At 43.5% G+C, this 21,832-nt stretch overlaps 1 protein-coding gene across 3 annotated transcripts; it reads right to left on the reverse strand.

Moving 5' to 3' along the window:
- Positions 1–5,075: 5,075 nt before the first annotated feature.
- On the reverse strand, positions 5,076–21,224 carry LOC143512151 (uncharacterized). Of its 3 annotated transcripts, none has more exons than XM_077002132.1 (8): positions 21,096–21,224; positions 19,400–20,013; positions 18,528–18,682; positions 15,669–15,816; positions 15,103–15,240; positions 14,311–14,467; positions 13,896–14,025; positions 5,076–6,394 (listed from the first exon to the last, which is right to left on the reverse strand). In XM_077002132.1, exons 2-8 carry the CDS (start codon positions 19,926–19,928, stop codon positions 5,657–5,659), a joined length of 1,995 nt encoding a protein of 664 aa, XP_076858247.1. In that variant the 5' UTR covers positions 19,929–20,013; positions 21,096–21,224; the 3' UTR covers positions 5,076–5,656. The 3 variants fall into 3 exon arrangements, with proteins under 3 accessions (XP_076858247.1, XP_076858248.1, XP_076858249.1); XM_077002133.1 differs by having other exon boundaries at positions 15,684–15,816; positions 21,096–21,220; XM_077002134.1 differs by lacking the exon at positions 21,096–21,224 and having other exon boundaries at positions 19,400–19,632; positions 19,847–19,960.
- Positions 21,225–21,832: the final 608 nt, after the last annotated feature.

The following is a 21,832-nucleotide window of genomic DNA, read 5'->3' on the forward strand; positions in this document are numbered from 1 at the left end:
GTGTCTATTCAATCTGTGTTGGAAGGTGAGGGGTTAAGTGGAAGCCTGTGAGCCGGTGTCTCCCCCTATCAGGACTGTGATTGCTGCTGTTCGTTTACAGAGGGCCTGGCAGTTATAATTCAGCACAATACCAGTTTCAAATGACAGTAAAATTGACCAATCATATCTTCCCTCTTAGTGGGTGGGCTTAACTGTATGATAATTACCGCCCGCTAGGGCGACGCTAGCTGTTGTTAGCCTACCGCCGCTAGCTAGTTTTGAATATATATATACCTGAATATACACATCACCTGAGGAAAAACACAGTAAGCAATACCTATAACAAACACTTGAGGAAAGAGACGATAAAGCACAGTAGACGCAAGCATAATTATGTAAAGTGCGCTTGAAAGAGGTGGGTCTTCAGTCGGCGTCTGAAGACAGCAAGTGACTCCGATGTTCGGACACACAAGGGAAGTTCATTCCACCACCTTGGAGCCAGGACAGAGAAAAGTCTGGATGCTTGTCTCCCATGTGTCCTGGATTATGGAGAGTCAAGACGAGTCATACTTGAGGCACGGAGGGCTCTAGGTATGCTTCTGGGTTTTACTATGGCCATCAAGTAAAGAGGAGCTGGACCATTCTTTGCTTTGTAGGCCAGTACCAGGGTTTTATATTTGATGCGGGCAGCTACCGGAAGCCAGTGGAGGGAGCACAGCAAGGAAGTGACATGGCTGAACTTGGGAAGGTTGAAGACCAGCCGAGCTGCAGTGTTCTGGATCAGTTGCAGGGGTTTGATGGCATGCATAGGAAGACCAGCCAGGAGGGAGTTGCAGTAGTCCAGTCTTGAGATGACAAGGGACTGGACAAGGACCTGAGTGGCCTCCCTAGAGAGAAATGGCTGAATCCTCCGAATGTTGTGAAGGGCGAATCTGCATGATCGTGTTGTGTTAGCAACGTGGGCCGTGAAGGAGAGTTGATTGTCGACAACTACACCAAGGTGAAAGGTTAAGCAGAATCAGAACTGATGATAGTCCAGTTGCTCTAGCCGCATGGAGTTTCTCAGTTACTGCAATGAGTGCAGTTTCCGTAGAATGTGCCGGCTTGAAGCCAGATTGGTTGGGGTCCTGAAGCTGGTTCTGTGAGAGAAAGGAGGATAGCTGGTTGTGTACAGCCCATTCAAGGATCTTAGAGAGGAATGAGAGGAAAGATACCGGTCTGTAGTTGCTGATGTTGGTGGTGTCAAGATTGGGTTTCTTTAGGATTGGCACCACCCTAGCCGCCTTGAATGATGATGGCACAATTCCTGAAGATAAGGAGTTGTTGATGATGGTCGAGATGAAAGGGAGGAGTTTGTGGGAGATTGTCTGGAGGAGTGTGGATGGGATGGGGTCCATAGGGCATGTGGTGGGACTGCTGGATGTCAGCAGCTGAAGCACCATCTCAGCTGAGAGAGGAGAGAAGGAGGTTAGAGAAAAGGGAGGAGTAGGAGGGGACAGTGGGCACAGGGACTAGGGAAAAGGTGCTGCGAATCGTATTAACCTTCTCTTCAAAGAAGGTGACAAAATCATCTGCAATAAGAGAAGTGGGAGTTGGAGGGGGGATGGTTTGAGGAGAGAAGAGAAGATTTTGAACATCTTGTGTGGATCTGATGTAGATGCCTCCAGCTTCTCTTTGTAGAATGATGTCTTGGCAGCAGTTAGTTCCATGGAGAATAGCGACAGGAGAGACTGATACAAGTGAAGATCAGCAGTAAGCTTCGATTTCCTCCATCGCCTCTCAACCATCCTCAGTTCTCGTTGGTTGTTATGCAGGGGGTCCGAGAGCCAAGGAGCAGGTGGGGAGGATCTTGTGGGTTTGGAAGAGAGGGGACATAAGAGGTCAATAGATGAAGAGAGGGAGGACAATAAAGTGTCAGTGGTGGTGTCTGTGGAGAGACAAGAGAAAGATTCATGGGACGGGAGGGCTGTGGTGATAGTAGAGGCAAGTACTGATGGAGAGATGGAATGAAGGTTACGACGGATGGTGGTAGTGCCTGTAGCAGTAAGGGTGTGACGGTGGGGAGGAAGAGATAAGGAAAAAGATACAAGGTGATGGTCTGAACAGTGGAGAGGGGTTACTGCAATGTCCATCACTGCAGGTGGTCTGGTGAAGACCAGGTCTAAGACATTGCCTGCTCTGTGCGTTGGAGGAGACTGGGTGAGGTTGAGGTTGAATGATGACAGCAGAGGAAGAACGCCGGATGATTGTAGTTTATCTGTTGGGAGGTTGAAGTCACCAAGCAGAAGAAGAGGAGTTTCATCGTTAGGGAGGAGGCTCAGAAGTGTGTCCAATTCCTCAGTGAAGTTACCTAGGGTGCAGGGTGGACGATAAACAACAATGATGTGAAGTGTGGTTGGGAAGCATACAGTGACAGCATGATAAAGTTGAGATGGTAATTTGTGGAAAAGTGCAAGGAGTAAAGCGCCAGCAACTGGACAGAAGCAATCCAGTGCCACCTCCCCTTCCAGTCTGTCTTGGAGAGTGCGAGAAGGAAAATGCAGATGACAGGGCAGCAGGAGTAGCAGAGTTCTCTCTGCTTTCTGGACTGCAGACTGGCAGTTTCAGAGTCCCCCGGTCGCTATGATTGGGGTGTTTGTTGAGAGTGGAGGGTAGATGAGGTTACTGGTAGTGCGTTTTCTGCAGTGATGTTTGCATTGACGGCGACTGTAGGGAGCAAGGACAGGGATGGAAAAACATATGATGAATGAATGAATGAAGGTAGTATATGATGTGTGTGTCAAGAGTGTGATACTTAACCAAAAAATGAAGATGAGCTTTAGTTGATTGAAGAGCAGACAATGTCGTAGGGGACTGCCACTTATTTATGTAGAAAACTAAGGCAGCTGATTTCACTAATGACAACAATAGATGCCAAGTAGACTACAGACTAGCAGAATCAAGCTGAAAGTAAAGTAATCCAAGGCCTACCTTAAAACCAGAAGACAATCTCAAGAAAAACACAGCTCAACTGACAAAGACGCAGACACACACACACACACACACACACACACACACACACACACACGCACGCACCAATACGCAGAAACAAAACACAGGTGCGAAACACGACAAGCAGGTATGGTAAGCCGTTTGTGTCAAAACGCCTAGAATGACGTCCGTGTTAACATGTCAAATTTGGACGTTTTAAGACGTCCAAAAGTGCCGTGTTAAGACGTAACTTTTGGACGTCTTAAGACGTTTTAACGTCTTAACACGACGTTTAAAATTAGGTGCTACCACTTCATCAACCTCTGAGGGGAGAAATCCAAACACTGCCAAAAAGCCCTGCCCCATTGTGAAAGCAGCAAATAAACCCACCCTCCACACATGGACTAACCCAAACACACCTTCACAACCGCGTCTAAGGCACGTGATAGATACGTAGCACCAGAAACAGCCCACGTAAGGCCCATGTAACCACAACATAGAGGCCATGTCACCACATGTGACTAAAACGTAACCTCTACGTCAACAAGGGGTGGGTATATTGGCGGCCACCAATAGTATGGAAGTCCTAAACATCTAAATGTCTTAAGACGTCCAAACGTTACGTGTTAACATGGCACATTTTGTTGTGTTAAGACGTTAAAACGTCCTAAGACGTCCAAAAGTTACATCTTAACACGGCACTTTTGGACTTTTGAACGGCGTTCTATAGGCAGGTGACACGAATGACAATGACACGCCAACATAACAGCACGTGGACCACACGCACAAACACCGGGACACGTGGACGCAAACGGACATAAAAAAAGACACTTTGAGGGAGTCATGGGCCCTGCTTCGCCGCCCTACACTGCACAACAAGCCCATACATGAATAACAAATATAATTTTTCATGTACTTATATAATAATTTATCATTAATTTTATATATCATATCACTAATATCATATTAAATCATGTACTAATATTGGTTTTCAGTCATGTAGAGAGAGGCAGCTGTTGGGACTCTTACCTGAGGAATTGTACTGGTAGAAGATCAAGCTCTTGCCCAGATGGGTATTGAACATTGTACCACCATGTTAATTAGACAAACCTCTTGCAGTGAACGTAATTTGTTGACCAGGGGGGCCGGGGCGCGCCCCACACTTTGAGGAACGCTGATCTAGAACCACGGGCACATGCAGGGATGTTGGCTCCCTTAATTATGCTGGAAGCTTGTGGCTTGTTCCTGAGGTGAGAGGAGTAACGCACTCCAGAGAAGAAGAGGATGATGATGATGTGTTTCTGTCTTCCAGGAGAAGATCTCCTTCACCGTACTACAGCCGGGGGCCGTATCATTCCAGGTCTCGCTCCCGCTCCTACTCCCCACGTGAGTTCCAGGTTCTGCCCACGTCACTGCTGAAGCTGCTGAGGACACTTGCCTTCACCTCTTGAATCTTGTTGTTTTCACAGGTCACTACTGAAGCTGGAACTGAAGATGTGATGGTACTGATGCTGAATGGCAGTGAATGAGTCACTTTCAGCTGTGAGAAACCGCCTCATGAGGCTCAGCTGGAGATGTTTATACTCCTGTCTTCTGAGGTCCTGATTGCTTTCCTACCTTCATTTTAACTTCATGTTTGATCTGTTTGTGTCGTGTTGATGGTCTTCTCATAATATACCATTTTAGACCAGTCTAAATCTCCAGCTCTTTATTAGCAGATAGGACAATCTACTGGTGAGGCTTGCGGAAGTTCTGCCTTGGGACCTGATTAAACCTAACCCCAACTGGGTGCTGGGATAGGGCTGGCCACCGCTATGTGTACCACAGCCCCCTAGTGATCACTAGTGTGTGTATGTGTGTACAACGGCTCCCTAGTTATCACTTGTGTGTGTGTGTGTGTTCTCACTACACAGTTGGGAAAATGTGGCGGTTTGGTGAGCTGCTCTTCAAGTCCTCTGGTTGCTTTGAGAAAATGTATTTTATATTTCATGAAAATATTTCAATCTGCCTAATTGGCTTGACAGTCAGTAGATGGAATGCTTCCTAAACTGAGGTGTGAACAATTTAAGAAAAACAGAATGTTTCCAAATGTACATTTCACAAAGTAGTTAAATAGGAAGCTAAAATAGTGTTAAAAATGTTTAATATATGCTAGTTTTACCAGGTTTGTATTAGTTACATGATTTCTGTGAGACCAATGAAGTTGGTATAGTTATAGAATATTAAATAATTTAACATTTAAAAAATTAAACTTTACCCACACAAGAATAAACCATTTTGAGTATGATTGGTAAACAAAAACAAGTCTTGGTCTAGTTTTCTTCATGGACAGACATCAGTCTAATTCCGTATTCCACAGGCTCGTTCTGCGCACCACAAGTTGCGTGGCCCGCTAGCGCACCCTGTGGCTCCTTCTCAATAACGTGCAGCTGCACAACAATTAGCTAGTTACACGGAATGTCATGTTACTAGTTCCGTTTTTTTGAGGGTGCGTGCGTGTGTGTAATTCCGCTCCGGTACACGGGATAGACGCGCAGAAGAATAACAGTCGTTTAATTAATTACGGTCAAGGAGTTACATCATTCATATAAAAAAAAATTACAAGCACCAAATCGGCAAACATTTAATTACAATATATAACTAATAAAACTATTTACAAACAGCCAAAATTCTATTTCAATGAGTCCAGACTTCATTACTAAGTTGCCTATGCCTTTACCAGTGGTCCGTTCTGATAGTTGACCAGGAAGCAAGCTACATTAAATAGCTCTTTAATGCTTCCACAAACAGAGAGTGGTATGGCCTTGTCAAAAAGTTTGTTCTCTTTCACCCTGCTAATGCATCTCTTTACATGAACCCTCAGACGTGCAATGGATTTGGTCTGCCTGACATCCTCCCTGCTCATTTGGGTGTTTCTTGAGAAAAAGGCAGGTCTATACACCTTGCATGGAGCCAGGTTGTCCACAAGAAACCCTTTGTCAACCATAATTGCCATGTCTGGTGTGAGCAGGTTTATGATGCCAGACAGCTTGAAGATCTCTCGATCACTCATGGATCCTGCATACAAGCCAGACACAAATGTAATGGCACCATGGGGTGCCACGCCAATCATGGCCTTAAACGAAGAGTGTGATTTGCATGCTGAAAACACCTCACTCTGTAGCAGGAGAGAGGATGGTGTCTGGCAAAAGATTTCAGTGCAGTCGAGCACCACCTGTGTGTCTGGGAAAGCTGCAAACTCAGGTGGAAGGTGAGCTCGAACAACTTCAGGGGGGATCCACAGACGTTGGCTTCCTAGCAGGATGTACAGGAAGTGTGTCCAGGTGGAAATTATCCTGCTGGCTGTGGTGCGGTGAATGCCAAACCGTTGTGCAAGATCCTGGAGAGGCAGGCCCACTGACAGGTGCATGAGGAACAGCAGCAGCTCATCTATTGGTGGAAGTTTCTGTAACAATACAAAATCCTTAAATTCAGAAGTGACAGTGAATGAATATAACTAAGTATACTAAGTTCTATCCATGTGCTATTCTGTAAAATGAGTATTTTACCTGCTTTTGTACCTTTACTTAAGAAAATCCAGTGTGAAATGGACTTGGAGTGTAGTAGTGAAACTTAAGGAGGACATTGCGTGGAACTAGTGTTGTCATGATACTAAGAATTACAACTTCGATACGATACTTTAAAAAGTATTGAAATTCGATACCACTTTTGATACCAAAGTCAGATACTGTGCTCATTTACGTTTTAAAGCCTTTTAATTTATTTTTTTTATAAACAAACAAATGAATATTGTATTTTGTTTCACAAATGTCAAATAAATAAAAGGTGTAGTCCCTACCACATTTAAACAGAAAAATAAATAATTGCACATTAATATAAATTAACATAAATAATAGTAGTGCACTCTGGAATTCACATTTAGAAGTCAAAAAAGGCTAGTGCAAAGTGTATTTAAGTATACTTTAAACAACTAACTTTAAGTAACTAAAACTTCAGTATTAGAGTAGAGTTCAGTATTCATAGATGATTGATCCATTGTAGTACGATCACTCTTTTTTTTCTCCCTGTATGCTGTCGCACTTACGGCTCTTAAACCAAGAATATGACAAACATTTGTTAGGATACCATAATCGGACACAATTTTTTATGCTTTAATACTAGAAATGGGAATAATCACCAACCTCTTGTAATGTTTTGTACAAATCTGCGTGCATTCAGGTGTTTGGCCAGATTCGTTGTGTTAAGCTAGGATAATACTTTCACGAGTGACCATAGCGTGCGAGTCCACACACCTCGCGCGACCCTGCTTAAACAGTAGAGGCGTTCATACTTCCCGCGTCTCACATTCTGTGCAGTGTTGTCCGAAACGATGTGTGGTTGTGTAAAGAAACATCCCTCAAAAACAGGGGAATGAACATTTACCTGACCAATTTTAATGTTGCTTTGTGTTTCAGTGTGTTTCAGGTTTGAAAAATGCTGGAATTTAGGTTAAAGTGCTTGAAAATGCTTGAAACAAATATCTGTCTGACTGAACAGTTCTCTTGTATTACGTTAACAAATATGAGCCTCTTGTAATTCCAGGACGAAACATGAGAGAACGTGAAGACGTTAAGATTGGGCGTTTTGAAAATAAACAACCATTAAATAATGTGATAAAAAAGCGAATTATTTCGAGTGTATGTATAAATATTTAACTAAATTTTAACGTGCTGGGAAATATTGAAATGGACCTTGAAAGAGACGTACAAGTGCTTTAATTCCACCTTGTTAAGGTGTATGAACCCGGCAAACATGACATTGTTTATTGCACTCCGGTTACAAAAGTTACAAGTTACAAAATTCTAGAGGTGCACGACCTCGCGAATCGACAGCGCGCGAGGCCACCACGATTACATCATTTTCACCGCGCGGACCCTCGCACTGCTCGCGGCGCGTCAAGTATAAACCAGGCTGTAGCGCCCTGCGCTGAAATGTTCCGAAAGCACCGCTTGCAAACTGGCTTGTTCTTGTCCTTCGGTTTTCCAGCTGTATCTGCTTCGAATCCAAAGTATTTCCACACAGCACTTCTGCTGCTTTCATTGTTTATTAAGACGAGCTGCGAACACACTGCCTTTGCTTTAGCTGCCATTTTAACATTACAAACTGTTCTGTGCATTACGGCAGCTTGGGTGGGTCAAACGAAAGTACATTTTATGTAAAAAGAGTCGATTGGCTCCTTTGGTTGGTACAGCTTTAAAGCACCGTTTGCAGACCGGTTTTGATGTGTCCACGGGGTTGCCATGACTGTCTGAAATGTATGCAAATAATTCCATATTTCGCTTCGTGCACAAGCTGAGGACGGTCCGCAATATTGCTTGTATTAGCAGCCATCCTACACGTTTTCTTCTTATTCTGCAGAGAGGAGGCAAGCGCTGCACTGCTGTACGCACACACTGCCCCCGTGTGGCACTCTTTGGAAATACTGCTCTTTAAAAAAAAAACGCACTCCGTCCTATGACATAGATACTAAGCAAACTGGGTATTATACCGTTTTTTATGACGAAGTATTGCGATACTACTCTAGTATCGGTATACCGTGCAACACTACGTGGAACACCACCTCTACATGGATTACCATTCCAACGGGGAGGCGACGTCGGCGTCGCCGGGAGAGGAGGCAGAAGCGAGGCTGCAGAGCCGGCGCACTAGCGAGGCTACGGAGGCGGCCACATAAACCACCGCTGCCGAGTATTTTTCTTGCTAATGTAAGGTCCCTTGCTAACAAGACTGATGAACTGAGACTCCAGATTACAACAAATAATGTTGTGAGGGACAGCTGTGTGCTGCTTTTCACGGAAACCTGGCTTCACTCAGGGATCTCAGAAACGGCTATCGAGTTAGCAGGTCGCATGCTACATCGGCAGGATAGGACCCGAGCCTCCGGTAAAAGCAGAGGTGGGGGGGCGTGTATGTATGTGAACAACAGCTGGTGCACTAACTCTAGGACTATAAGCAGCCACTGTTCTCCGGACCTGGAGTACGTGACTGTCAGGTGCAGGCCCTTTTATTTGCCGCAGGAATTTAACGCTCGTGATAATAACGGGGATATATATTTCACCAGATGCTAATGCCAGCTTGGCCCTGGGACTCTTACATGACATTGTTAGTAGCCAACAGCGTAAGTATCCTGAAGCAGTTCATATCGTGGCAGGAGATTTTAATCATGCTGATTTAAAAACAGTTCTTCCCAGATTTTATCAGCATGTGAAATGTGCTACAAGAGGAGGAAATACGCTGGACAGGGTATATTCCAATATAAAGCTAGGATATAAGGCTAAGCCACTGCCACATCTGGGCCAGTCAGACCACATGTCCCTGCACTTGATACCAGCATATGCTCCTCTCAGGAAAACTGCCCCTACCACATTAAGAACAGTTAAGTCCTGGCCTGTAGGTGCCTCTCGGCAGCTGCAGGACTGCTTCCAGTCTACAAACTGGGACATTTTTGAGCATCAGGATCTAGAGCAGTACACATCAGCTGTCTTGGGGTACATAAAGTTCTGTACGGATATTGTAACTGTGGATAAGAGCATTCGGGTATATCCAAACAAAAAAAAAACCCTGGATGACCAAAGAAGTGCAAAGCCTACTCAGGGAAAGGAACACCGCCTTCAAGTCTGGGGATGGAGAATTGTACAGCACTTCTAGAGCCAACCTGAAGAAGGGCATCAGAAAGGCAAAGGCTGCATACAAGAGGAAGATTGATGACTGTTTCCAGAGCAACAACCACAGAGAAGTATGGCAAAAGGGGTCCAGCACATCACCAATTATAAACCCAACAATCTGTTAGCCAAGGAAGTGGGGGGTGCCTCACTGGCAGAGGAGCTGAATAAATTCTTTGCTCACTTTGAGGTACTGGCTCCGGAGACAACGACCCTGCATCCTCCACCTCTGGACAGCCATACCTTCACGGTGGCTGAGCACCAGTTGAGACACACGCTGAGGAGGGTGAACCCAAAGAAAGCCGCAGGACCTGACGGTGTCTCAGGACAGGTGCTAAGGGACTGTGCTTTTCAACTGGCTGGGATCTTTACTAGGATCTTCAACCAGTCCCTGAGGCAGACCACTGTTCCACATTGTCTAAAGGCCTCCATGATTGTCCCCCTTCCAAACAAAACTAACATCAGCAGCATGAATGACTATTGTCCAGTAGCACCGTCTTCTATTGTCATGAAGTGTTTTGAGAAACTGGTCCGGTCATACATCATCTCCAGTCTCCCTCCCAGGTTAGATCCTCATCAGTTTGCCTACAGAGCTAATAGGTCAACAGAGGATGCTATAGCCACAGCTCTCCATGAGACACTGTCACATCTGGAGCATCAGGGGGACTATGTACAGCTACTCTTTGTTGACTTTAGCTCAGCTTTTAATACCATACTTCCTGACAGACTGGTGTTCAAACTGTCTCAACTGGGAATATCACACTCCCCATGTCTCTGGATCAAGGACTTCTTGACGAACCGCTCCCAGAGGGTGAGGGTGGGTTCTTCCATCTCCTCAGCTATCATCCTCAGTACCGGCTCTCCCCAGGGATGTGTACTAAGCCCATTACTATACAGTCCCTATACTCATGACTGCATCCCCGTACATTTCAGCAACAGAATCATCAAGTTTACTGATGATATTACTGTGATAGGGCTCATCTCAGGGGATGATGAGTCGGCATACAGAGATGAGGTGGAACGGCTAGTGGTGTGGTGTAAGGAGAACAACCTGATCTTGAATACATCAAAGACAAAAGAGATGACAGTGGACTTCAGGAGGAAACCTACAGCAATGCAGACCCTGCTCATCGGGGGGGGGGATCATGTTGAGAGGGTTTCTAACTTCCGCTATCTGGGCATTAACATCAAGGATGATCTGACATGGAGTATTAATATCAATAGAGAGCATCCTGACATACTGTATGTGTGTTTGGTTTTTCAGCTGCACTGCTGTAGAGAGGAAAATGATCCAGAGGGTTTTTCACTACGGCCCAAAGGATCATTGGTTGTCCTCTCCCCTCCCTGGAGGACTTGTATCATTCTCGCTGCTTAAGTAAGGCACAAAACATTCTGAAGGACTCATTCCACCCTGGTCATCGACATTTTGAGCTGTTACCCTCAGGCAGACGGTATCGGACTCTAAGGACCAGAACAGACAGACTCAGAAATAGCTTTTACCCCAGAGCTATACTTGCACTCAACAATGCAATGTAAATGTATGCAGTTTAATGTAATGTGGGTTATTGTTTGATATATGTGTATGTCCATAATTGTTGTGTCTTGGTATTTGAGTTAATTGTATTTGCACTTTAAAGGAGAAGTACTTCAATTTTGTTGTTTTAAGCAATGACAAATAATTCAATCAATCAATTCAATCAATCAATTCATCTCCTGCATTCCTAAATACAGTGCTTTTAGCCATGCACCCTTACATACAGGCTTACACAACACTAGCATTAAGGGCATATCGTTACCCATGCAAAGAAATCACTATTTTTACATCATTTACAAACTCCAAGTAGCTCCAAACTTCATTGGTAAAATTCTGAGGTCCTGACATTTACAGTTTTTTGCAGACGCCAAGACCCAATTTCTGAAACTATGGATCTTTTGTCAAAACTTGACACACAGCAGCCAATGCTACACACACAACAGGCAAAACAGCTCATACTTTTGGAAAAAGCACACTTCAACCAAAATTCTTGCAACTCTTGCCAAAACCATATTTTTGCATAGAGATGATGAAGAGTACGAGGATGAGGAAGAGGATGAGCAACCATAATGGATGAGATCAGAGCCATGTGGTCAAGCATACGTTGGGTTTTCTGTTATTTCTGCTGTTGAGTTATTTTTGGCATGGAGGTGGTTGTCAACCCCAAAGGGTCCAACCTCATGTGTGCTGCTACACTGTAGCATCATGCAGACATTTCAAAATGAGAATAGATAAGTAGACCTATCCTCGATGCATACTACATCATGTACTAGACTACCCCCTGCTGGGGAACAAAGGCGGCTATCCACCTCAGAACAGAAAGAGATAATCGTCAATATGGTCAGAGCAAACAACTGCATACGTTTCCAACAACTACAACAGCACATCAATTCTGACAACATCACCATCAACAACATCCATTCAGTGAGTCTATCCAGACTGGGCCAGTGACAGTGTGAAACAACTGCGCTATGAATTTGCCACTCATCATCATGCCACTCTTGGTCCCTACAACACTGTGCACATCATCACCTTCTTCAACAAAGAGCACAGCATACTCATTCTCCATCACTAGGAGGATGAACCAGAACAGTCCAGACTTGTTGTCGTTTAGGACAACATAAGTTTGCACCGGGCTGCTCAGGTACAAACTGGTTCACTGAACAGCCATGATTTGTTGTGATTCACCTCCACCAAACTCTCCATTGCTGTAGAGTTCTTTTTGGCATGGAGGTGGTCGCCAACCCCCCCAGTGCAAATACATTCAACAGGTGATGGAGGAAGCTTGAGGTTATTTTGTCGTTCATGTGTTTACAGTATATACAGCATGTGTTGCTTTAGTGTTCATGTAAAACCAAAAAAAAAAAACTACCCCTTGTATTTTACTTTATGGTGTAAATTTTACTTTATGGAATATGCAGAAATAACCTCAGCATTTGTGAATATTCATGTATATGTGAGACCTCTGACAGACCTTCACAGCAGACTACAAACTAAACACAAACACATGGTAGTAGTGTTTTCCATTCGTCACTTCAGTGTGTAGTCATATATATGAAAGGCTAATCATCTGATATTTGTGTGTAGCGTTTAGATGCAGTATTAGTCTCCACTGACAAACCATGATTTGCAACTTGTGGCCTCTTTATAGGGATTAGGCTTTGATGTCTAAAGATTTGTAAAAATTAGCTAGAAGTGTTGTAATCTGTGAGGACTGGGTATGGATATTGGTAGGTGAGTGTAGCAGTTGCGTGACAGTGTTTTCCAAAAGAAACACATGGTTTTCAGTTTTGAATGTTGTGTCTTATCTGAAGAACTGTGTTTAATGTTTTGCAAAAAGTGTGTTTTAGAATTTCTAAATGAGTGTAAGGCAGAGAATGTGCATAAAGTTTAGCGCACCAGGTCAATAGATAGGCTACATGGGTTAGTTGTTTCAAAAATTGTGCTATAAGGACCACTTTTTGTGTCTTAGCATCTTCAAAAAACTGTAAAACCAGGCACTGAGAACTTCGAAAAAACACAGGTACCTTCTTAAATGTACCTTTGGGTATTAGTGTTTAACAAACTATCTGTGCACTTTTAAAGCTCTCAGTGCTTCATTTATAAGTGTTAGGGCCTCCAATTTCTACAAATGAAGTGTGGAGCTTCTTTGAGTTTGTTAGTGGTGTAAAAATAGCCATTTCTTTTGAAGGGAAACACTATACCCCTATATTAAGGCATTAAGGGCCTTTTTGGACAATCACCTAAAAGTGTTGTATATCGGAATGCTGGGGGTGAATCAAGGCGAGCTATTAGATAAGTTTGTATTCATTATAATGTTTCATTACACCCCAAGTGCATTTCACACCATATTTCCCCTTTAAATAAGCATAATTTTAGCAGAGAAACACCAGCATACAATTTGTCACCAACCCTGGCCTTAAAGATACATGTTCTTGTTAAATCTGGTTCTAACAGTGGTCTGCCAAACCTGGTCTGGCTAATTTGCTAACTTTTTCAGAAATCCTTGGTTTGGTTGGGTCAGGTGTGTTACCGTTAGATGCAGGTTAGAACTAAACTGTGCAGGAACATAGATCTCCAGGACCAGGGTTAGTTACCAGTGTTCAACACTGTACTATCACTACTTTTATCAGTAAAAGGTCTGTGTACTGGTTATACAACATAATTATTGTAAATGTACATCCACTCAAAACCCCTTGTATGTTACATACCGTTGCTGGTTGAGAGACTTCAGAGCTGCTGGCAGATGCAGCCTGGGCACTGGTGATCCGCACCATCTTGGTGTTGACTGCAGGCTCCACCAATTTCCAGAAGGCCTGGAAGTGCTTGTATGAAGCAAATCTAAGAAAGTAACAATGTTCGTGTTAGACTTTGTTTTGTTTGTTTACAATTTATTTGCTTCCTCAGTTAAAACATGTTTTTCAAACTCTTCTTAGCTATATAAACTTGCTGAAAAAAATCCAGATAAGCTTGTGTTGATAGTTGTTGTTAGTCTAATCAGACATCTTGTAGCTAGTTAAGGAGTATAAAAATACACTCTACATTGATCAAGCAGAGTTGGTCAACCAGCTTACTTAAGCACAGTAAATACACGTCAGCATAATGATAAAAGCTTAATGAACCAACCTGGTGTAAAAGCGAATGTCCTCGTCTGACCCCGCCAGGCGCTGAATACCAAAACGCCTCCTCAGCTGTAGCTCTTCCAACTGATGTTGGAGTTCCCTAAATGTCTGGCGCAGGGCTTCATTCTCCTTGTCGATCTCAGCTGCCATCACCGCTGTCGCTGGAGATAAACAGTAATCATGATCAGGTGCTGCTGTGTCCATGTCATTCTCTGACTCCAAGACTGCAGCCACATCCAGGAGAGGGTCCTCTGCTCTCGGTCGGCTCTCCCACACATTCTGCCTCGGTGTAGGTAGAGTGTACTTATTTCAGGACTCATTATTTCCAACTAGCTCTCTATCTCTTCGTGTTGATATCAATACTCAAATCACGGAAGTGCTCAATCCAGAACTTCTCACACACACCTTCAAATGCCAGAAATAGAACGACGCCATCTTGTGCACGAACCTTCAGCCTAAAAGGCTGTGTGAGATTAACTTTAGACACCATAGAGCAGAGGAGACATATGACTGCAAGGACAGGACTATAGAATCTCAGTCACTCCCAAAAACACAACATCACCTGTCACACAGAGTTTAAAGAGTGTAGACAAAGCTCCTAGCAGGCCACTCTTCCTTTTAAAGAATACTTTACTGGAGAAGTGTTACAGTGCCACTCCTTCAAAGGCACAATCTTGCAGGGAAACAAACAGTAGACAAAAAAAAAAAAAAAACTTTATGGCACACCAAACTCACAGTAATGATCTAATTTGTGAAATATGCGAGGCATTCTACCAGGCACATATATTTTCCTTACCTGTCTTTGTGTAATCATGATCGAGCAGGGTGCAGTATTTCCACTGTGTGTGACCGGAGTGGCGCTGTGAGGCAGATGTACATCGAACGTTTGAGAGATCTATGCCAGAGGGTTGCAGGGGTTGGGCCACACAGCAATCTGATAAAACAAGTGTAAACACAAAGTAAATACAGGAAAGAAAATTATACAATTATATCTAAATAGCAAGAGGAGAATTATATCACATCACTTCTTAGATCCCTGCTAACAAATACAACATGTCCAACTCAAGCTGGTTAAGGTGGTCAATCTGGTCAACTACCTTTTGATTTTGACCTGCATATGGTATGTTATAATTTCAGTTTGATGGCTTAGCTGGTCAACAAGCATGACCAATTTGACCAAGCTAGACAACCATTATGACCAAGTTTAACCCTGCTGGTAGACTAGTATGACCAGCAAAAGCATACTGGCCAACCAACATGACCAAAATCTATACTGGTAAAAAGCTGGTTAACCTGTTGACAGTGTTGTAAAACCACAGAAAGAGTCAATAAGAGTTCCGCACAAGAGAAAGAGTTAATCACCCTCACGAGGCTCACCGTCTGCATCTTCATTGAGGTTGGTGGTTGTCGATGCCGTTTGGCTCACCCGAGCTGGGTTCCGTCTCTTCCTTTGGGGTCGTCTATCACAACCCAAATACAGCTCCGGGTCAGGATGCAGCTCTGTAGGCTTCTTCTCAACAAAGTGAAAGGAGCAAACATATATCTTCTTTGGAGGGTGTTTCAGTTTTAAAGCTGCGAGCCACGCCTGGCTCCTTCCCTTTCTCTTTGGCATAGAATGCAACGCAAAGGGAGCCGGACACGGACAGCATTTACGAAGCTGCTGGTGTTCAAAGCATATACTTTCCGAAAACAACTTCAACTTCTTTGAGTTGTTATGGCACCCGACAACGGCACACGTCGAGCCTGAGCTCATACTTGAAGCACGTAATCCGTATCAAGGCCACGTTTATTCGTCTCACTAGCAATGTTTTGGTTAGCAATGCTGAAACGCTAGCGCGAGCGGAACTAAACAACCGGAAAACGGAAATAGGACAAACGCGGTGACAAACATCCGGAGGGACGCGCGCAGAGACATGAAGCGGCGTCGTATCCTGATAAGTGCGCACTTATCTACGCTGAAGGAGAAACCAGTTTGCGCAATTAAAACGGAAAAAATAGGGTATCTCGAATTAAAAGTATTTGTTATGCGGCGTGTGATAAACGATGATAAAGCTGCATATTTTCTTAGTGACCCGTCACAAACACATCAGCCTTGTACAATAAGATTAATAGGCCGTAAGGTGAACCCCGTTTTCGTTCTGATCCGCTCCGCGCTCTCTGTACTACATGCTCGTTAGAAGAGCCATGACTTTAGACATTTTTAAATCAAAGTTTAAAATACTTCTTACTTATTTTTCTGGAACGGCACTTTAATGTTTTTTTCCTTTATTGCACGTATTGAATCATTTGTACATCATATATATATATGTGGCGAGTGTAAATTGTTAGCGGAGGGGAGGTGTAAATGGACACAAATTAAGTATTATATCGCGATCGATCGCCAAGTATAAACGCCTCCGCCGAGCAGAGCGTTGAGGAGCGATTTCGATTGGAGGATCGTGCTCTATGTTTTATTATTAATTTTTTTGCCGATGCTGGTCCAGCGTGTCGCGTGCCACTGATTATGCCTCGGCGTGCCAACGGTGGCCCGGGTGCCATAGGTTGCCGACCCCTGCTGTAGAGCCTTTGAATATTATAACCATTGTCGAAATTAAGCTCAGCAAGTAAAGTAAAAGAAGGACGCGATCACACAGTCTCATTGAAAATGTAGGAGTTAATGAATAAAGTGCACCAACGCAAAACCCGTAACATAATCCAAATAAAGTTTGAAGAGTAGTATTGTTTTGTTGGAGTGTTGGAGTTATCGGACAGAGTTGATCAAATCAGAGTTAATCCAACTTAATGACTCCCGCAAAGATGTAATTAAACTCTGCCCACGAATTTCTCTTGGCGAAAGATGTACACGGTGAGCATACGATAGCTTCAAACTTTGGATTTGGATTATGTGACGGGTTTTGCGTTGGTGCACTTTATTCATTAAATCCTACATTTTCAATGAGACTGTGTGATCGCGTCCTTCTTTTACTTGCGCTACATTGCTGGTCACATCTGAGCTTAATTTCTACAATGGTTTTAATATTCAAAGGCTCTACAGCAGGGGTCGGCAACCTATGGCACCCGGGCCACCGTTGGCACGCCGAGGCATAATCAGTGGCACGCGACACGCTGGACCAGCATCAGCAAAAAATTAATAATAAAAAATAGAGCACGATCCTCCAATCGAAATCGCTACTCAACGCTCTGCTTGGCGATCGATCGCGATATAATACTTAATTTGTGTCCATTTACACCTCCCCTCCGCTAACAATTTACACTCGCCACATATATATATGTAAATGATACAATACGTGCAATAAAGGAAAAGAAAACATTAAAGTGCCGTTCCAGAATAACAAGTGAGAAGTATTTTAAACTTTTATTTAAAAATGTCTAAAGTCATGGCTCTTCTAATGTTTTTGTTCAGCTACTTTTGTGTAAGAGTGGCATATACTTCTGTTTAAAGAGCTTCTCCGTGCAGTTTCCGCCTTCTTTTGGCAGATCTGTTAAGATGATTGGCTGCAGTAAAAAATGATTGACAGCTAACTCTGGCTGATAATTGGCTTAATAAAAAATGATTGACAACGAAAGTCTAGTATCTGATTGGCTGCATTCGAAAATGATTGACATATGCTCCGCCCTTTACCCACGCCCACCGGGGCTCCGGGCTGCAGCATTACATATATGCAACGAACTGAAAAAAATGACAACCTGCCTAGTGATGTCAAATATAACCTACAGAAAGGAATCTCCCAAAATGTAATTTTATAGTGGGCATAAAATAATAATTATCAACAATATCGTTGATTAATATTATTTTATGCCCACTTTATATACAATAACGCACTATTTAGCATTTATTTGGCCCTCAGAAATACATGAATGAGCATTATCATAATGCACATTCATGTATTTCTGAATTGGGCCAAATTAATACTAAATAGTGCTTTATTTACAGCACAAATCACAATTATGCAAGTGACCTTTCATGTTGTCATTTTGATCAATTAATGGAAACAATTCCAATAATTATTGATAGCCATCCATGTGTTTGTAACAGGGGCTAAATGAATTCCAAGCAGTGCTTTATTTATAGAACAAACAACTATTGCGCAAGTGGATAATAAGGTTACCTTTTCATGTTGTCATTTTTATAAATAAATGGAAATAATTGAAATGATCAATAATTATCAATAAGGACACATTGTACTGTATGTTTTTATATAAAATTAATATATGACTTACTCTTTCTTTCTCTGCTCTGGCACCCCTCAGAAACCATGTGTACTGTCGGTAGCAACTCTTGTGGTACTGCACCTGCAGAGCCACACAGTCTCTGTCCTTGATGTGAATGAGGATGCTCTGGTCATCCTTCACTTCAGCAGCTTGCTGCAACTTGCCTTATACAAAAGAAAAGAACAAAGGATGAATAAATAGGCAGGCAAAAAAATGAAGACTTCATTTTTCCTGGTGGTGTGGTGTTGTAAAAATGGTGCTAGGTGTTGCACCCAAAAAAAGGATTCCTTGTGCACACAGATGTACAGCACAGCCAGGACACACCTCTAGAGACAAGTCTGGGGACAGGGGCAGAGGCGGAAAAATTCCAAGTGTGAGAGAGGGGCGGGGGGGGGGGGGGGGGGGGGGGGGGTTGAATGAACCGGGGGATGGGCTTGCTGCTGTAAAGCAGTGTGTTGACCAGACAGGGCATCAGGCTGAGGAGCCACAATTCTAAACAGGTATTCAGTGGCATATTAACATCAGGCATGCTATGACATTTATACAAACATACCCAGTACCCCATTAAAGTCAAAGTGTGCTTCATACTATATCAAAGATCTAAAACACAAGGGGGGGGGGGGCATATTATAGGCATGGGAATGTTATGTATTGGAAAGTAATTTCACACCCACACACATGCCAAACACATTATGGCAATTCAGACATACATTGATATTAGAATTAGACAAATACAAGGATTGTGTAGCAGTGTAGGCTACATAGTCATTCAACTTCTCCCAACATCTGTGTGTGTGCGTGTGCGCGCGCGTTGGGGGATGGGATGCATTTGCATAGACTACCTACTGTGTGGTGGGGGTGAGGGTGATACCCAGTCTTACCTGCAGTTAAAGTCTTTGCTTTTATTAAAGTTTCTCTTTGGCGTCTGCCACACGCGACGACAAATTTGCAGCCTTTCTTGCAAATGATGCAGATGGAAGGAAGAACGGGGCCAGAGCTCGAGATGGGCAGGCAAAGTTTCTTGTTCGGAGTAGTCCCAGTAGTTGAGTAGTCCCTCTCTGTTTCTCGCACGAGACGCTGTTTAGTTCTTTCGATCTCTCGCTTGTCAATAAACCTCCGGTAGCATGTGGGATGGAAAGCCGCATCATCGGGAATGTCTTCAAAATCCAGTTCAAGACAGTGTTTGAAACTTTCTGCTACGTCTGTGCACTCGCCCCTCAACTCTAGCCACTGCCGAAGACTATGTCGATAAGTATTCCACCTTGTGCTGGTGAAATTCTGTATTTTCTCACGCTTTACAAACGATACATGCATGTAACAAATCTTACATTTCGAAGATTTCTTTTTTTGAACACTTTCCTCTTCTTCGGTACTGCTGAATGAACGCACTGCTACTACGTTGGCTGCCATGCTGGTTGTGTTTACTAGCTCAGATGACGCAGCTGTACGATTCGTCCATTCTGATGACGTCTCACCCGGGGCACCTCTCGCGAGCCTAAGTGCGAATAAAAAAAGTACGAATAAAACGCTGTGAATAAAAAAGTACAGTATTTTGAGCGGCGAAACTTTTTTTTTAACCTCAACATAACTCGTTATTTTTATGAGCTGAAGCGTGTTTGATACAGAGAGCGCAGAGCGGAATTTTTTTTTCTGAAGGACTTTTCGAGGTTCACCTTACGGCCTATAGTTATCTGTGTGTGTGTGTGTGTGTGTGTGTGTGTGTGTGTGTGTGTGTGTATGTGCCTCTGTGAATGTTTGTGCATGATTTGGGTGGGAAAATTGGTGGAAAATGCATCTGTAGATGCTGCGGGACCTCGCGGGACACTGCTACTGGTCAACCCCGCGTAGTGATGTCAAATTCGAAACGCGGAATCGAACTGACTCGATTCATTTGAATCACGGTGTTCCGAAACACTGTTTCGAAGTCCGTGTCGAAAGGGGAAAGTCACGTGACTGTTCCAAAAACGGGTTTCGTTACGTCACGCTGTTTCGATAAGTTTCGAATCTTTTTGCGCGTTTTAGGAGATACCCCTCGCTCCAGCTCCACCCCCTGGACTTTTGCTTCTGCAGCGACGGGTACTTGCGTTTTAGTCCGCACTTAAGTTCAAGGAACTGGTCTGAGATCAGAATGTTTACTGATTACTTGTAATCAGTTGTGATTACAACAAATTACTTGTAATGTTTAATAAATAAAGGTTTACACAGGCATTTTCCCTACCTTGCAATGTAAAATGAATAATGTCAGTTATATCAATCCACTGACTAACAGTGTATCATAATGAAAAATACATCTTTAATCATTAAAACAACCCTGTTCTGTGCAAAATGATATGTTTTCATAACTAAAATCTATTTAGGGACAATATGTTATGGGGGAATATTTCATGTCATATTTCATAAAAAAACACATTACTTCTGTTTCTGTTAAGAAAAAGTTGTGGATTTAGGCCCTGGTTGCCCACTAGATGTCACTGTGGCGTGTGATGATTCGAACGTTTCACAAGATTGAATCATTTTCCGAATCAATTGGTTCATTTGATTCGATCTCCCAAAAGCCCCACTTTTGCCATCACTAACCCCGCGGGACACCGCTACACTTCCTGAATGCCCTGCTTGTGGGACACCTGAACGTCCTCCTCGTGTGTCACCTTGTGGTAGAACAGAGAATAGCAGATTATTTTTAAGCAGTCTTTGGGTGTATCTCATGAAGCCCACGAAGTGCGCATTTGTAGGCCGGTTACGTCACTGCGCAGCGCCCAAGGCTGTCCCAATTCGTGGGCTCCTTCTTATGCGGCCGATGAATGTAAGCCTTCAAAACCCCGAAAACGAAGGACGCATCTGAGTATCCTTCGCATCCCACGATATCCCAGGATTCATTGCTCTATGAACAATAAGCATGAGGTGAAGCATGGGATTATGGGATATCTGCTAGCCAGAAGTGTTTTCTGAACTCGGAGGCTGAAAGTTGAGAAAGACAGTAAAGTCAGAATTCATCTGCAGGAGGAGCCCTGTCCACTGATACCTAAACCAGCTTTTTCTTCCTGCTCTCCTGAAAACCTTTTTAATTTGTCTTTCAGGACTTGTTTTTAAATGAACTTTGAAGGGCACACACAGCAGGATGAATAACAGTAGTGTGACGTCAAAGCCCCCACAGCATCTTCACGTCTAATCGAGCAGACGCACGTTGTGTTTTCGGGGCCAGTAGCCGACCTGCTGCAGCCTCTCTGCTTCTGGGCTCGTGATTCTGGACTGCCCCTCACCCGCTCCTCACCTTGAGCTGAGGCTCTGAGTTCTACATCCCAGTGAATCCCAGA

The sequence above is a fragment of the Brachyhypopomus gauderio genome, chromosome 4 (genome assembly GCF_052324685.1).
Source record: "Brachyhypopomus gauderio isolate BG-103 chromosome 4, BGAUD_0.2, whole genome shotgun sequence".
In the NCBI taxonomy this organism is placed as follows: domain Eukaryota; kingdom Metazoa; phylum Chordata; class Actinopteri; order Gymnotiformes; family Hypopomidae; genus Brachyhypopomus; species Brachyhypopomus gauderio.